Source organism: Pyricularia oryzae, chromosome 4 (genome assembly GCF_000002495.2).
Source record: "Pyricularia oryzae 70-15 chromosome 4, whole genome shotgun sequence".
NCBI classification, from domain to species: domain Eukaryota; kingdom Fungi; phylum Ascomycota; class Sordariomycetes; order Magnaporthales; family Pyriculariaceae; genus Pyricularia; species Pyricularia oryzae.
Window position 1 is genome coordinate 1,437,459 of NC_017851.1, and position 16,892 is coordinate 1,454,350.

A 16,892-nucleotide genomic window follows, 5' to 3' on the forward strand; every position below is an offset into this window, starting at 1 on the left:
TGCCAACTTTTTTTAATACGGCACGAAGCGGTTGTGAGATGTCCCAAGGCTACGCACAGATCCCTTATCTAACTAAAGAGGAGTGAAATCGGATTACGTTGGATCTTTGCTCGTTCGTCTACCTTTTCTTTTGCATTTTCTTCGGAGATTCCCCGCAGCCCGCAGCCCGCAGCCCACCCCCTTACCCTCCATATTTTTTATTATCGCTTTTACGAGCTAGGTCTAGCAAATCACACTTGTAACCTGGCAAGCGGGAGCTCGGAAACAGCCGCAGCCTGACCGATGTTGCATACGATGTGTCCCATTCTGGTTTGTGGAGATAAGGAGGACGCGTGCCATTTTTTTGGGAGGTTATATCAGTTTAAAAAAGAGAAATGAAAAAGATGGAAGGGAGTCGAGGAGAGAAATGGGGTGTGGTGTGGTGTGTGGTGCTGACAGACATGAATAGACCAAGACTGTAGAGCAACCCGGGATGTTGAGGACCCGAGACCCCTTTTGTGCAACTTTGCCGGCATGTGTTGTACTTCCCGGTATCAAATCTCTGTTTCTCTTCCCATAGAGTCCTTTGAAACCACCGGATCCACGTCGCACCCCATGGATCCCGCATTGGGGTTTACCAAGTAGTAGTAGGGTAGTCTGAAAATTCTCTCAGGGCTGCAGGCAGGCAAATAGTAAGGCTCCAGCGGTGGGTCGCAGTGCATGCAGTAGCTATTCCCACCGGTCCAAGGTACACAAGGGTCAGTTCTCGTCCACGTGCGCTTTTCTCGAACCGGAGATATTGCATTGTACGAATAACTGCGACTTCGGGAAATCTTTCTCCTCTGTTTCTCTTGTTCTTTTTTATTTTTTTTTATTTTTTTTCTCCTTTGGGTTTCTGGCATTATCAGTGAGGCGAGCAGACTGGCAAGGTGAGGGCGTGGGTTGCGTTCTCTATGACCGGTGAGCTCCAAGGCTTATGAGTGGAATATCCGAACATGTATGACGAGAGCAACAGTAGAGTGGTTACGCTTGGGGGAGACACTGGCTGGTAAAAGGCGAATATAAAACGGGCATCTATTCTCCAGGGAACGCAAGGGCGAGGTTGAGGATTATTCTAGTCAGGCTCTAAAAGCTCCCATTCCAACTGCAGACTTCAGTCTATCAGGGTCATATCACTCCGAAAGACTAAAAACTATACCATGTGAGCTACCCCCACGGAAGAGCAACCGGAAATATCAACATGTCATCAAAACAACGAGGAGCTAATAGGCTATTGGAATCCCCCAGTGAACCTTTGCTGCAATTAAGAGAAATCTCAGCCATCATGGACAAGACTGCAGCAAAGCGCATTGCCCACAGGGGTAAGGATGTAAGTCAGAATCGTTTCGACCCCCATCTCAGACGTATAAACCCGAAAAAAAAACTATGTCTGACAAAGAGCAAAAAAAAAAAAACACAAAAAAAAACTTATAGCCCGGATTTGCCGAGAGGGCCAGGAAGGCTGCTGCCCGTAATGCAGGCAATATCAGGAGCCCTCCCGATCAGCCTGGTCAGAGTTCCTCCTCCTCCCAGGCGCCAAAGAAGGAGGAAGAAAAGAAATGAGTCTTTTTTCAGTTGGTCATAATGACAAGCAGGATTGACGGAAAACATGTGCTGTCGGGGTGCCGCGATTTTTTAGCGTACTTTTTACGGATGTCGAGACCATTGAAGGCCCGCCGCCGTGTATGTTCTTCTTGTCTTACATGGGCTTCGCCCACACTTGACTGTTGTTACCAATCGAAATCTGGAATAAAAATTGCCATTGCGACGCATTCTTGTCGGATCCAGGGGCTCTAGGCCTACCAGAAGACTAAAAGTAAAAGAGTATTCGCCTAGCCCAGTCGTACATCTTTTGACCCTTTAATTGAACGATGGTGTAAGAGTTCAGGAGGGTGTTGAGGGATACTAAACCAAATAGGCTGGTAAGCGCTTAAGAGGTGGTATAAGTGGGCTAATGAGAATCACGGTTGAAAATAGTTGTTTTAACCCAGTAGCACATGAAAGTAGTACAGAGTAGCCTGGCAGTCTTTTGTCCAGTCGATTCTTGCCGCCGGATATTCCTCCGAGCGAATGTAGCCAGCAAGTCATAAGCGCTGTTGTACGACAGTCAAGTGTGCCTACAAGAATAAAGGGATCGGATGCAGCCAACTGAAGATGGAGCGCAGCGACGCCACGATGCAAATCGCTCACTGGATAACCAGAGGCCAAAGGTAGCACATCCTGTTGTGCTACTCATAGCCCTGCAGTTGCATATGGCCATCTCGGTACTGAAGAGAATATCCCATTTGTTTGTCCGTCCTTTGGAGTCGCTTTCGGCTTTAGCTCCTTCAACCGGGGAGGGTGAGATTGGGATAACAAAAACCCAAAACTTCAGCATCAAAATCGAAAAAAAAAACAAAGGTTCAATTGCATATAGATATGCATCTCTTAATTGCACTCGAGTGCCTCTGCTTATCAAGACCGCTTAGACTCGGCTCTTGGGCTCCAGCAAGTCAAGGTAAGTTCATCATCGCCATCGTCACATTGCCATCGAAACCTACCCCCATCCCGATGGAATCATCCGTGATTCGGTTATCTTTTTGGATTTGGCAGCAAAAAGTGAATTGTACCAGAGTATATGATGCCATATGGGTAAAGGCGGCATATACAGCTCTCCGCGGCACACCGGGTCTCATCTTGATTGGCTTTCGAGACTGACCGGTTGACTAGGCCGCAGTTGCTCTGCATGGTTGTCCAAAAGCGGCTGCAGATGGGATGAATCACATTGTTGATTTGGTGTACTTTTCGAGGCTTCTCTTCACGCGTTTATTTTTGGAATGACGTTCGAACTTCGGAGAGAGACTGAACTTAAAATGGGGAGACCATGTACCAAATGTTGTTCGTTAAGTACCTGTTCATGAATCATGCTTCGTGCTGGTGCCCCGCACAGACCGACGGGCAGCTCAATGGATCCACAATAATCCAGCCTTGAAGCACTCACTGTAAATCTTCAGCCTCGCGACATTGGTAGGCGGTACCTACCAGTGCCCGGTACCTTACCTGATAGGCAACGAAGCTCAGGTGGATCTGCAATAGAATTGACCCGCATTTTCACTACAGAGGTTACGCAGTAAAGAGTTGCCGTGACGTACCTACTGATCCCAGCCCGACTCTCACCTCAATCACCTGAAATCCTTCTTTCTTTGCCTGCCGCCCGTTGAACGCGACATTTAACGGTTAACTCCATTTCTTGGCCCAACACTCATCAGGAAAAGCAATGACAAAGCTCTACCATTGCTGAAATTTCCCACCCAACCATATTGCAACAAGACGAAGCAAAACGTCGCTCAATCACACGTCACTTGAGCTGGCAATTTCAAGGCAAACCCCCGGTCTTTGGGAGACTTTGAAAGAGCGGCTCCACGCAAACCTGGCAGGTCGCTACCTACAGACAAAAACTTTGGTGACTGCAGCTAGTCCAGGCCTTTTTTTATTGAGGCGGGACAGACAGGCCGAGGTGGAGCACGGGGTCGGCCACCAGAAGCTCCAAGCCAAGCCACGCAACTCGTCCGCTTATTCCGACCAAACCGGTGAATGCACGACGACGGGTTGCTTGATTGACCGGAGATGACAGCACACTAAGTGGCTTCTCAACCATGGACCCCAACGTCACGAGGCTGCTCAATGATAAGATATACGACAAGAGGAAAGTTGGCGCCCTAGAGTAAGTCACCCACCCACCTTTGCACTCCCTCCTACCCTCCCGTTTTCTCCCCGCTTCCGTCACTAGGAGAAAAAGACCTATAACTCACATTCGAGAAAAACCACTGGGCAGGCTTGAGAGGAGCATTCGTGAACTAGTTGCTTCAAAGGACCATGAAAGGATCAAGGCAATCCTTGATCAGCTCTGCGCTGATTATGCGTACGCATGTCATCTTCCCCATGCTCGGAATGGTGGCTTGATAGGCCTTGCTGCCGCTGCCATCGCCCTCGGTCCTGTGAGTGTGCAAATCTGGGGGCCCGCCTCTCCACCTTTTTTTCCAAAGGATGGCTCGGCCCTGCTTCCTACTTACCCCACGTTACGGTATTTTCTACGCCGGCAGGGATGCTCATCATCTGACCATTGTATTGCATTACTCTGCATTTTGACAGGAGCTGCCACGATATCTGGCTACTATAGTCCCCCCCGTTCTAGCCTGCTTTGGCGACCAAGATGCCAGAGTTCGGTACTACGCCTGTGAGGCCCTGTACAACATTGCAAAGGTTGCCAAGGGAGAGATACTCAAGTACTTCAACGCCATTTTTGACTCGCTCTGCAAGGTACGTGTGCTGTGATGGGTGCAACACCTTACCTGATCTGATGTCTTTAGCCCCGGCTCTCGTTCCTTAGCCCGTGCCGCTTGTCTTTCCACCCCCTTTCCCCCGTCAATATTGTAAACTCGATCATTCCCACTGGTTCGCCTGCGCCTTTTGTGCATGTGTCCTGCAATCTCACGGTCATATTGCTATATGGTCTAGAAGAGATTGTGCCACCCAACAACGGCTGACCTGGTTTCTGCACCCCACAGCTCGGCGCCGATTCAGAGCTCTCTGTAAAAAATGGCGCAGAATTGCTTGATCGTCTGATCAAAGACATTGTTGCAGAGTCGGCCGCCACCTACGTGTCAGTACTCGAATCGTCGCCGGATGTTTCCCAGGATTCCGAGGAGCCCAAGGAGGGTGTCGACGATGATCGTGGTAACCTGCCTACCGCCTTTTCGTTGAAGCGATTTATCCCGTTGCTTAGAGAGCGAATATTTGTAACCAATCCCTTCACCCGGACGTTTCTGGTTGGCTGGGTGGTTCTACTCGACTCCATCCCCGACCTCGAGCTCGTCACATATCTGCCCGAGTTCCTGGGGGGGTTACTCAAATTCTTAAGCGACCCAAATCGGGACGTCCACGTTGCCACGCAGGGATGTCTGGACAGGTTCCTGAGCGAAATCAAGCGCATAGCGAGGATCCAGAAAGGTATCACGGAGAGTAGAAAGTCCAAGCAAGGAAAGGGGGACGGAAAGCGGAAGCGTGAGGACTCATTAGACAGCGGCAGCATACATGATGGCCCCGACGACCTTGACGAAGTGGACTCTCAAACGGCAAACGACGAAGAGGCCTCCAACGCGAGCGACGAGGATGATTGGATACCTGGACAGGATGTCGAGATTAACTACAAGGCGATATTGGAGATTCTGACAGCCACCCTTGATTCATCTTTGGGTAAGACAGCCTATCCCCATCCGATCACGCAAAGACTTTCGATAAGCTTTGCTAAAGCTAACTCTTTTGCAGACGAGGATGGTCTTTTGGAGTCGTTGAGATGGATCGTGGAGTTCCTTGACATCTGCCCAGAGCAGGTGCTCCCCTTCACACCCAAGATTCTGGCCCATCTGCTGCCAGCCATGGCCAGCGGGGTTGAATCAATCCGATTGGCAGCCGCCAGGGTAAACACTTCACTGATGGATTATGTGGTATCACTCACCGATGAGCCTGAGATAACCCAGGCCCCTGCATCACGTATCCCCGGCCTGGGAGGGGCCGATCGCCATGATGGTGCGGCGTCTAGTGCTCGTCCTTCCCTTTCGGGCTCGGCGCGAGATTTGGAGATTAGGAGTCCGACGCCGGGACTCGCCAAGGGGGTGTCTACACCGGCGCGATCCCTTACTCCCGCACCATCTACCGATGGGTTGGCACACCCTCAGGCGAACCTGGACTATGCTGCAGCCGTAAACTCGCTTACGCTTTTGTTCCTGAATGACCACGAAGCCACACGTGTGGCGGCCTTGACGTGGCTTATCATGCTGCATCGCAAGGCGCCTAGGAAAGTATTGGCTTTCAACGACGGCACCTTCCCGGCGCTGCTCAAGACGCTTTCGGACCAGTCAGAGGCTGTAGTGACCAAGGATCTGCAACTGCTCTCACAAATATCGCGCAACAGTGAGGATGATTACTTTTCCAATTTCATGGTCAACCTCTTGCAGCTCTTCTCGACCGACAGAAGGCTGCTCGAGACTCGTGGTAACCTCATCATTCGCCAACTCTGTGTGAGTCTGAGCGCCGAGCGGATCTACAGAACGCTCGCAGACTGTATTGAAAAGGAGGAAGATGTCGAATTTGCGAGCATAATGGTTCAGAACCTCAATAACAACCTCATCACAGCGCCAGAGTTGCAGGAACTACGCAAACGTCTGCGGAACCTCGAGACCAAGGTAAAGCTACCCCTGTCCGAGTTGGCTTGACTTGATCACATTTGAAGATGGACTGACACGCAGCTGAACTCAGGACGGACAAACCTTTTTCGTGGCATTGTTTCGATCATGGTGCTATAATGCGGTGGCTACCTTTTCTCTCTGCTTACTCGCCCAAGCTTATGAACAGGCCTACAACCTATTGCAGATCTTGTGGGTACTCCCATCCTACACACTAATTGCCAACAACCAGTATACGTGGATATGTGTTTTTTTTTGTTGTCTTCCAAGTTGTGCTTTGCTGACCAGTCTTGGTCCGTAGCGCCGAACTTGAGATGACAGTGAGCATACTCATCCAGATTGACAAGCTTGTACAGCTGCTGGAATCACCCGTCTTCACATGTTAGTCTGCCAAGCTCCATCCTCGGATGTCTTGTACGCCCTGCCTCTTTGGAGTGCTCCTAGGCTGCCTATCTGACCACAACCGCAACCATAGACCTCCGCCTGCAACTGCTGGAGCCCGAAAAGTACCCGCACCTCTACAAGTGCCTTTTTGGGCTCCTGATGCTCTTGCCTCAGTCATCGGCATTTGCAGCTCTGAAAAATCGGCTCAACAGCGTGAGCTCCATTGGTTATCTGCACATTGCACCCAGACCGTATGTGCCCTCCACGACTAACTCAGGTTCGGTGCACTCTCGGCAAAACTCGGTCGTCGAGACGATGCAGTCGTTCCAACCTGCTGCCCCACGAAACTCTTCAAAGTATGGATTAGATACTTACACTCACCCTAATGTAATTAGCGGAACGACGACACCTGGTGGTACCAATTATGACAGGCCCAACCGCCTGAAGGGCCGAGAAGAAGGGATAATCCGCTGGGGTGAACTTTTAGAAAAGTTCCGCAGCGTACAGGAGCGAGCAAGACGGCTGCAGCGGCCTGGGGGTCCCGGCGATCTCAATGATGGCCCAGGCCTCGGCGGCGTTAGTGACCTGAGGATATCCGAGGGCCCCTTGGACACCAAGGGCAAGGAAGCCGCTCGGCAGCCACCCCCTGTTCCCCTGAAGGACGTGCCGAGCGCAGCGCAAACGAAGCCTAGATCCGGACTGGGACGCCCGGTTTTCGGGAGGTTTGGAGGTGCTGGTGGAGGGAGAGCAAAGCGGGGCCAATAGTGTTGATGGTGACTGCCGTCTCGGCTGTGAGATGCCGTAATTATTCCGAGAGCCTAGTACGTCAAGCCGAAGCGAGGGTTTTCTTGTTTTTTCTTTCTTTCTTTTTTTCTTTTCTTTCTTTTCCTTTCTCTCACTTCAGTCTTGACTCCTTACATAGCATCTATGCATGTGGTCGGCGCGATCCAGGTTACGGTACTTTACTTTAGCGGTCTAGTTTGAAGCACACATGAATTCGACACAGCGTGTTGGACAGTCTGGTATCGGTACTTCTTCCCACTCTTGCTCGGATTAGCGAGGCTTGCGTGGCGTCTCTCGCTCGACAAGGCCTTCGAACACGGCATCACGACGCTGCGTCAGCCGCTGCAGCTCAGCACGTCGGCTCTCGAGCTCGCGCCTGGCCTGTGCGGTATCAGGCGGGAGGCCCTGAAACACCCTCACGCGGGCGTCAAGCTCCTTCTTCTGCTGTAAGAGCGCCAGGTAGGCCTCCTCCTCTGCGCGCACCTGCTCCACCGTCAAGCTCGGCACGCCGGCGGCCAGCGCGGCGGCACGGTCGCGGAGCTCGGGGACCTTGGCCTCGAGACCCCTGATACGCCGCTGCGTGTCGAGGTTCAGCTTGGCCAGGTCGGCGGGTGGCCGATACGCTGGGCCCTGCACCTCGGCCGCCAGAGACTCAGCCTCTGCGATTTGGGCGTCCGCGTGCCGCCGGAGCGTAGCCACGCGGCCTGCATCGGCCTTGACATCGGCCGTCTGCGAAGCCACGGAGACCAGCGACGCGGAGATTGCTGCCGGCGTGGGCGATGCCAGGCCTAACTCTGTAGATGCGGCGGCCATGGCATCGAGGGCGGCGCGGCCGTCGCGGGTGAGGGAGGCTTCTAGGGCGGTGAGGAGGGCGTCGCGGACGTTGCTCTCTTCGGTGCTGTTTTCAGCAGCGGGAGCTGTGCTACCTTGATCCTGTAGTCCGCGCTGTGACTTTGACGACGGTTGCAATTCTATCTCGGCCAGGGCGGAGCGCTCGACGCGGTCGAGGAGGCGGCGCTGGTCGTCGGCGGACTCGTTGAGGGTCGCGAGGGCGAGCAGGGCGCGGAGCGTGTCCGAGTTCCGCTCAAACGTCGGCGGCGGCCGGGGGCGGAACTTGGAGGCCAGCCAAGCGTCGACAAAGGACCAGTCCTTTGCGGTCGAGGCGGCGGCGCGTGCGACCGAGGGGGAGAAGATTGCTGCGTTTGAGGCGAGGTGAGACATTGTTGCTTTGTTATTTTGTCTTTCGTCCTTTCTCTACGTGCTAGATGCGCGACTGCATGTATATCGGTAGCCTGCACCAGGTAGATTATTCTAGAACATGCTAGGCTGATTTAGAGGCGAGTTTGCTGCAATTCTGGCGTATGGCACGGTGGCCGTAGGGAGTTTGTTGGATGGAACTTGAAGTCGCGTCATCCCAAAACCAAGAGCGCGCTTTTGGTGGGGTAGTTGGACTATTCTAAAATCTAGTTCTAGGTCTAGTGGGTACAGGGTAAGTTCGGTACCAACCGCACTTACTCAGATGTGGTACCTTAACAACCTCTATAGTACCTGTAATCATCCGCAGAATACCACCAACTTGTCGAATCAACCAGAGACTCTTGCCCAGCTTTCAAAAGTATGCTTGCCGACCTCAAGTTACAACGATTTGTCTGGCTTCTACGACAGGGTTCCGGGAAGACAAGCAAGCCAAGACAGATAGGCGAGTCCCGTCTAGCATGTCAAACCTGTAGAGTCAACTTTCCACAGAATAAAGACCTGACACTATGCCAGACTTCTGCTCATTATCATAATGAATTTCATATCTGAGTCAGCAAGATCTAATAAAGAGACCTGCGCATAATATAGAATGCCGAGAAACAGGCACAAGTATGCCGTGAGTCCCTAAGCGGATGTAAAATGATGTTGACTTCTGTCTTTCTGTCGTCTATCTGTCTACTCATCCAGGATAGTTCTACCAGACAAATAAACAGCAAAATACAACCAACGTCTGTGGCCCCTAAACAGAATGATCCTTCTCGCCATCGCCCTGATACTACTTCTTTCATGGGCTGCCATCACACTTCGGCGGCTTGTAGCGGCGGTTGTAGTCGCATACAATGCGATAAGTGCATGGCTCAAAGATCAACTAGCTGGACACCGAATTTATCGCACTGCAAGCATAGCCAACTTCACCTATACTGCATACAGACCGAGCCTGGATCAACGCCTAGTCCTGCGCGCCATACCGAACCAGCGTCTTGCCGATGCCTTTGGAATCCACAATTCGTTTACAACCTTCGATAGGAAGGTTCACATGAACTTCCTCAAGCGGTCGTTCGAAGCTGTCCGCAAAGCCGGCCACCAAGACTGGCTTCAGCTCTTCGGCCATGCTTGTCGAGTTGTGAAAGGGTACTCTGACGTGCTGGGCAAATCGGGCCATGACATCTTACTGGCATCGATTGTTCGCAAGGTCTGCCTCGGAGTGTGATACTGCACTTGTTCGAAACTGCGGTGGAAGGGACATCGCTGGACGATGAGTACCAGACAGTAACCAACCAGATCAACTTGCAATAGATTGCGTCCAAACAAGAGCACGGAGCGAATCAAGTAGGGCGATCATCTATCTGAGCGTGAACGGGCGGTACGAAGCATCATGAACCATAGTCCTCTGCCACCAGATGAGGCCGAGCCAGTTAAAGTATTGGAGTTGCTCCTGCCGGCATACGAGACACTCTGGCGCGTGGTGCTCCTCACGTTTTTGTCAACTTTGTCCATAGCCGGGGTGCTAAGGATGATGTGCGGTGCTTCCAACTGTGTGTGAAAACCCATATCGGCTACGGCAATGAACAGGAGTAGGAGGCCTTGAAAGTAGCCATGAAAAGTCAACGAGTCACAGTTCATCGCACATTTCCTGAGCAGTCATACTGTTCGTCACACCGGAATATGCGAGTGGTTGACCATACAGCAGGAAGGACTTAGGCTGTATCAAATCAACAAAGCGTGTCTACCGCGCCGTCAACCAGACCAGTCGCGCTGCTCAAGCATAATTAGCGCGGACATAGAAGCGGTGCACCTCGACCCAAACATATGGGGTCCCGATGCACGGCAGTTCCGGCCAGAGCGATTCACGAACCTAATGAGGTTGCAAAATGCAGCCTACCTCCCATTTGGCACAAAGCCGCATCGATGCCCAGCCTATGCAGGCTTCGGAGAGCGCTTGATTGCTCTGCTGGTGACGGCTCTCTGTAGTCGTTTCCATCCCAGTAGGGCGTCGGCGCGATTCAATGATGCATCTCTGGATGGAGACCAAAGCGCATCTTTACCGACTGGGAGAGCAGATATGCAAGATTGGAGATGGGTGCGCAAGTAATTCTGAGCCTGGGGTGGGCTTGTATGGCTGGTAAAGAAAGGCTGATTTGCGGGCTGATTAGCAAGGCTGGGGGCGATGATCAAGAGAAACTCATGTGGGCATGATATTTTTGATATTCAGTTACATATGAAGTGAAGAACAGCGGACATGGAAGAACTGGGCAGTGAAGACAATAAAGACAAAAAAAAATAAGCAAAAAAAAGAAGATTCCATGTGAGGATCAATGACTTCTGTCGGCCTTGTCGTATAGGGCAAGTGGGTCCCAAGTTCAACCCCTTACAAAGTGGTTCCCGCTAAACTCTGTCCTGCATTAGCATTACATGGTATAATGACGATTTATCGAAGTGGACAGCTGGTCATTGCAGGGGTCTTCTATGTTTAGGTGCTACCTCGAGATTCTCGTGTCTTCGCCCGGCTTCCTTAACAGTACTGACATAGTTTGATGTACCGTTTTACCAGTGCCATGCATGAACTCCAGATCGGATTTAATTGACGGTTACCAGTTGTCGGGGAACACCAGCTAGAGTACACCATTTTTGGACGACAGCGCGTCTTGTAAACTGTGGCATCTTTGGGTTTTTTCGTCTTCTTTCTGTTACCTTCTGCCCACGTTTGTTTCACCTTTGTATCCTTAGCAACTTGATGTCCCGCACGGCCCTGAAACCACTCACTTTCTAACGCCATCCCCAAAACAAATATCTGTAGTCGCTTTTCAGTCCTCTATCGGCCCGCGACGACTTTAAATACGATTAACACATCTGCAACACCCTTTATCCGTTTCCACGCCCTGGTTGCTAAGTCGCATTCGCTTGCCCGAAGCAACTCACCATGGTCCGCCTATCGACGGTGGCGCTGGCAACGGCCGGTGTGCTATCCCCTAGCACCTGGTTGGCCGCCGCGATAACCACCGACGAGATTCCCAGTGATTTGCCCGTCTCGCAGCTCCTCACCACAGCGCAGACGCACCTCGCGCGCGGCGAGACCAACGACGCCCTGGTCTACTACGACGCCGCCATCGCCCGCGACCCCAAGGACTACATGACGCACTTTAAGCGCGCCACCACCTACCTGAGCGCCGGACGCCTGTCCCACGCCACCGAGGGCTACAACAAGGTCCTCGAGCTCAGGCCCGGCTTCGAGGGCGCTCACTTGCAGCTCGCCAAGATCAAGCAGCGCTCCGCGGACTGGGACGGCGCACTCAAGGACTACAAGGCCGCGGGCAAGACGGCCGGCCAGTCGCGCGAGGTGGACGAGCTGCTCGAGGCCATGGGCGCCGCCGAGCTGGCCGAGGCGGCCGCAAAGGAGAAGAACTGGGACGACTGCGTGCAGAACGCCGGCGTGGCCATCTTGGTGGCCAACCGGCACCTGGCGCTGCGGGAGCTGCGCGCGTCGTGCAGGTTCAACAAGGGCGAGGTAGAGGAGGGCGTCAGCGACCTCCACCACATCGCCAACTTGAGGCCAGGCGACGTCACGCCGTGGGTCAAGATGTCGGCCATCGCCTTTTACGCCCTCGGCGATACCAAGGACGGCCTGACGCACATTCGCAAGTGTCTGCACTCTGATCCGGAGAATAAGGTGTGCAAGAAGCTGTTGAAGCAGGAGAAGGCCATCAACAAGGTCCTGGAGAAGGTCGATAAGGCGTTTAGCAAAAAGCAACCCATGACGGGCACTAAGATGTTGATCCAAAACAAGGAGGACCCTGGTTTGATCAACGACATCAAGGAGGAGGTCGAGACTTTGAGGAAAGACGGCATAATACCATCCAAGGCCCCCAACGCCCTCCTCACAAGGGTAGTAGAGCTTGCCTGCCAAGGTTATTACGATGTAAGCACTCCTGCACCCATGGTCCAGATATTGGTCGCAAGTCGGAACTTATACTTACACTGGAATCTACCCCCTACTCTAGATGAACAGCAAAAAGGCGCAGGAGTACTGCGAGGAGGCGATCAAACTGAACGAGGACTCGGTGTACGGTCTCCTGTACAAGGCCAAGACGCAAGAAGAGGCTGAGGACTACGAGGCCGCCATCAGGACGCTCGAGAAGGCGTCGGAGCTGGCCCCTGAAAGGCGCGACCTGATCCAGGAGCTGCTCCAAAAGGCCCGCATTGAGCTCAAGCGCAGCAAGACCAAGGACTACTACAAGGTGCTGGGCGTGGCGCGCGACGCCGACGAGAGGCAGATCAAGTCGGCCTACCGCAAGCTGTCCAAGCTGCACCACCCGGACAAGGCCCACAAGAGCGGCCTCACCAAGGAGGAGTCGGAGAAGAAGATGGCCTCCATCAACGAGGCGTACGAGGTCCTCAGCAACCCCGAGCTCAGGGCGCGCTTCGACCGCGGCGACGACCCCAACTCTCAGGAGCAGCAAGGGAACCCCTTCCACGGCAACCCGTTCGGCCAGCAGTTCATGTTCCAGCAAGGGGGCGGCGCCGGCGGCCAGCAGCAGTTCAAGTTCCAGTTTGGTTCGGGCGGTGGCTTCCCTGGCGGTTTCCCTTTTGGCTAAGACCCGTAAGGGACGTCAAATTATCTAGCAATGCCATTCTTGAACCGAGGCTGTTTTTATCTCGTCTCATATTTGTTTGTTCTTCGCCCCTTTCTGCTGCGGGAGAGGAGAAACTAAGAAACGTATCATGCCCGCATGCACTATCTGATTTTTTGGGGAGTTTTGGTGTCTAGTCGAGGTGGTCAATGATGAGTAGAACGAACAGTAATATAACGATCAATAAATACCCTTTTTTGTCTCTTTGGATTATCTCTCAGGGGGTACTTAAGTCCTTTTTTATTCATCGTCCAGCGTTGCTGAGACAACTTTAGCAAAACATCGAAAACAACAACGCGAATTATGAGAATGAAAAAAAAACCCTATTATTTACAGAACCTCCCCTTGCAGATGACTTTCCATTTCTACATGACCGAAACCAGATTTTATATATCTTGCTCTTTTTTCTTGGCGAACTTTGACGTTCCTTCATCATCGACTGTCCCACTTTCGTCGATTGTGGCTTTTTTTCTGCTTTTTTTTGTGCTCAACGGCAAATATGCTGCAGCAAGTGATATGTAGGCGGGTTGGCTCCTCTTTGGTACCTAGAGATGCGGGGCTGGAGATACTGAAAGTGGCCGCCTCCGGGAATCGGCCAGAACCGCGTTTCGGGGGCTTTGCATGCTAAATTCGCGCAGCTGCAAGTCGTTATGGCGGATTCTCAGGGGAGGTGAGATGATGTGTCAAGCGGTGTCTAACGTGTCAGGTGATCCGTCTATTCCAAGCTGTTGTTGCGGCTCACGAACCAGGCCCTGTGTCGTGGAGGCGAGTTAGCAGACCGTTTTGCTTATTCCATTTACTGCACCTCATCCGGACGGTGGGCAACCTACTTTGAAGCCTCATAAGCACTCCAGCAGATGGCGGTGCTGGGCATGGTGGTTACAACACGCGGGCGAACACCCTTGAAGAAACCCGCGAACCCCTCACGAGCGTACAGCAGCTTGCAGCCAGCCCTAAAGCCGTTCACGTTGCGCAGCTCGGCGTCGGAATGCGCGCCCCTCGTCTGCAGCATGGTCTTGATGACATCCATGGGCGTCGTGAGCGCGGCCGCGAAACCACCGGCCACACCACCAGCCAAACAGTGCGTCATGGGGTCGTACTTCTTAGTAGGGTTCATCGAGGTCGATATCGATTCGTAGGCCAGGAATTGGAGTGCCGTGAAGGGAACTGTCATAGAAAGGGTAGTCGGGTATGAGACGTAGAATGCGGCGAGTCCTTCATTGCGGTAAACTGTCCTGGCACAGTCGGGCATGGATCGGTAAATCTTGCTGGAGCCCTTCATCTGCATTCTTTGTTTGATGACTGTGACGTTTGGGATTGTGGCATCAGCATATGCCCTGTAGCTGGGCGCGAGGGTTTGGTGGCATGAACCGTCTCGCCTGTCTTTTCTCAGGCGACTCACCATCGAAGGGGTTCATGAGCGCATCGCTTGCAATAGTTGCGCAGGCTCCGCTCGTGACTGGTTAAATGCTGTTAAAAAACGTCATCTTTCACACAGGATCCAACGGGCACTCACCGGCTGCGAGTGGGTGGTGTTCGCCGGCCTTGTTTCCTCCCATAAAGTGTTTGACAGCCTCGTAGGTCGCAAAGTATACAGCATGTGCCGGTCCTTGAGAGATTTATGTCAGCGCCTGAGTATGACATTGCAGCAAATATGTTCCACTGCCAAATGGTGCAAAACTACGCGGAGAAACTCACCTGCTCCTACGACCACGCTGGACATGCCGCGCCACAAACTCCGCACGCCCTCACTCAGGGCAATTTTGTAGGTTCCCTCCACCATTCCCTTGTATGCGGCGGTCGAGCCTGGGGCGCCCACGATCTGCATTCTTGTCTGTAAAGAGAAGGAACAATGTTAGAATATCCGCTATGATTCTCAGTAGTTCCGGGGTAGGATTCGTGATAGTCACGGCGCACCTTGATCGCGTCTATCGGGTACATGACGGTGTGCTCCTAGATTATGATAAAAAGTCAGTTTGCTTGATCTGACCCGCAACAGGCATTTTTGAATATGCTTAATCACGACGTACGGCTATTCCGGCGAAGGCGCCGGCGGCCATGTTTTGCACCAAGGAGAAGTTGGGCGGAAGGGACTCATAGCTGCATATCAATGTGCTCAATGGTCAGCAATAGGCCTCTATTGAGCGTAGAATTGACCTCCAGGAAAGGCGCAGGGGTAGGATATCTCGGTCAGAAGGTCTTGAGGTCTTTGCGGGCACGCACTCGTATTCTTCCTCGACAGGTTCGGCATTTGGCTGGGCCATGTTGGCCACAGCTTCGGAAGCTGCGCCGAAAATTTTGGAGTCTTGGAGCGCCAGTGTGACTGTTGAAGGCGAGAATTGGAGAGCCGGTCGGAGGTAGCTTGGTTGTTAGGTACGTCTGCAAAGTGAGGGTTTTGATCTGATCTTCAGCTTGTCGTGGTGGGCGTTCGCAAACGTGGAAAGGATGCCAGAACAGACAGCCAGATAGACGTGTCTAAGTTGTCGATAACTCTAATTGAGCTGCAGGTCAAGGACTGCAACTCGGCGATAGTGCAGTGATGTCTCTTTGGACTCGTTGTCGCAAACACGACAGGTTGGAGATGTTTGTCCTGAACTGCTCGAAGTTCGCGAGAAGGTATCTTTTTTTTTTTTCCTCCTTGGGCAATTTGGATTGCGCTGTCGGACACTAGGTACTACTGACTAGGTACACGACAAACCAGCCGAACGGAACTTGCGGGAGCTCGGGCCCGTTTTTTTTTCTCTGGCGGGTTGAAGTCGGCACCCGTTACAGGGGTATTACACCTAGCAGCTACCAAAGAGAAGGTCTTTCTGCGTCAATTTTGCACCGCAAATCTCAAATCTCATCATCATTGATACCGATTTGCTTGGCTCTATGACACGTGCGAGGGCGCGACAAATGGAGCATTAGCGTTTTCGCTTGTCAAACTTTGCCCTTGGCACCGATGTGCAAAGGTCCCCAAGTTTGATTGCTTTTGGACAACATACTGTTTTGCACTCAATCAAAACATGCACGCAATTAATTACCGATCTACCTTGCCTAGATTCATTCACCACGATTTTCCCTGTGGCTTTACAGAAATATGCAATGCCGAGCATCTATTATTAAACTGGTTAGGACCGAGCACCCAACCCGTCTTCAAAGTCTACCTCCTTGCCTCCTGATACCCCGAATTTTGTCTCTGAATTCCGACTACTCCGTATCGGTAAATTCGGAGATGATGTCTCCAAAGATCTTAGTCCGTATACCACTCACCGAGTGCATCTTCACCTACGGAGTACTCGAAAGCCAGTCCGATAAATGAGATCTCCGAGATCCTTCCCAGGACCCTAATCATTCATCTGATAAAGCAACAATTCGGGATTTGCCTATCTGTGTCCATCCCATACATAAACAATTGGATATCAGTCTTACCTAAAAAATTTGGTTCTGGGTACTGCAGCTGCAGAGGTCCGGGATCGGTCGCGCTGTGGTTGACGTGAAGCTTTAAACGAGTTTCTCTAGCAGCAACGTGTCCCCGCTAGGCCCGCTTCGAGACCCAGCTTTTACGTGGTAGCTAACGCGGTAGCTTCGGGTTCACTTATCATATCAATCAAAT

At 52.3% G+C, this 16,892-nt stretch overlaps 7 protein-coding genes across 7 annotated transcripts; 5 read left to right on the top strand and 2 right to left on the bottom strand.

Moving 5' to 3' along the window:
- The first annotated feature begins 974 nt into the window (after positions 1–974).
- On the top strand, positions 975–1,786 carry MGG_13529 (uncharacterized protein). Its single transcript, XM_003716298.1, has 3 exons — positions 975–1,180; positions 1,267–1,348; positions 1,453–1,786. The coding sequence occupies exons 2-3, from the start codon at positions 1,304–1,306 to the stop codon at positions 1,579–1,581; spliced, it is 174 nt and encodes a 57-aa protein (XP_003716346.1). The 5' UTR covers positions 975–1,180; positions 1,267–1,303; the 3' UTR covers positions 1,582–1,786.
- A 1,350-nt stretch (positions 1,787–3,136) lies between these two features.
- Positions 3,137–8,277, top strand: MGG_03568 (vacuole morphology and inheritance protein 14). Its single transcript, XM_003716299.1, has 9 exons — positions 3,137–3,721; positions 3,833–3,995; positions 4,150–4,317; positions 4,566–5,253; positions 5,326–6,242; positions 6,316–6,434; positions 6,544–6,623; positions 6,718–6,877; positions 7,022–8,277. The coding sequence occupies exons 1-9, from the start codon at positions 3,654–3,656 to the stop codon at positions 7,389–7,391; spliced, it is 2,733 nt and encodes a 910-aa protein (XP_003716347.1). The 5' UTR covers positions 3,137–3,653; the 3' UTR covers positions 7,392–8,277.
- On the bottom strand, positions 6,253–8,865 carry MGG_03567 (uncharacterized protein). Its single transcript, XM_003716300.1, has one exon. It carries the CDS (start codon positions 8,628–8,630, stop codon positions 7,680–7,682), a length of 951 nt encoding a protein of 316 aa, XP_003716348.1. The 5' UTR covers positions 8,631–8,865; the 3' UTR covers positions 6,253–7,679.
- A 549-nt stretch (positions 8,866–9,414) lies between these two features.
- Positions 9,415–9,968, top strand: MGG_03566 (uncharacterized protein; the record flags this gene model as incomplete). Its single annotated transcript, XM_003716301.1, has 1 exon — positions 9,415–9,968. One exon carries the CDS (start codon positions 9,415–9,417, stop codon positions 9,874–9,876), a length of 462 nt encoding a protein of 153 aa, XP_003716349.1. The 3' UTR covers positions 9,877–9,968.
- Positions 9,969–10,059: 91 nt separating this feature from the next.
- Positions 10,060–10,758, top strand: MGG_17074 (uncharacterized protein; the record flags this gene model as incomplete). Its single annotated transcript, XM_003716302.1, has 2 exons — positions 10,060–10,170; positions 10,279–10,758. Coding segments are annotated over 2 exons (591 nt in total), but the record flags the coding sequence as incomplete, so codon positions are not given.
- Positions 10,759–11,104: 346 nt separating this feature from the next.
- On the top strand, positions 11,105–13,489 carry MGG_03565 (DnaJ and TPR domain-containing protein). The gene is made up of 2 exons (XM_003716303.1): positions 11,105–12,582; positions 12,665–13,489. Exons 1-2 carry the CDS (start codon positions 11,587–11,589, stop codon positions 13,256–13,258), a joined length of 1,590 nt encoding a protein of 529 aa, XP_003716351.1. The 5' UTR covers positions 11,105–11,586; the 3' UTR covers positions 13,259–13,489.
- Positions 13,415–16,142, bottom strand: MGG_03564 (mitochondrial RNA-splicing protein MRS3). The gene is made up of 8 exons (XM_003716304.1): positions 15,518–16,142; positions 15,325–15,394; positions 15,212–15,247; positions 14,993–15,128; positions 14,811–14,903; positions 14,697–14,753; positions 14,125–14,596; positions 13,415–14,046 (listed from the first exon to the last, which is right to left on the bottom strand). The coding sequence occupies exons 1-8, from the start codon at positions 15,556–15,558 to the stop codon at positions 14,010–14,012; spliced, it is 942 nt and encodes a 313-aa protein (XP_003716352.1). The 5' UTR covers positions 15,559–16,142; the 3' UTR covers positions 13,415–14,009.
- Between the last annotated feature and the right edge of the window lie 750 nt (positions 16,143–16,892).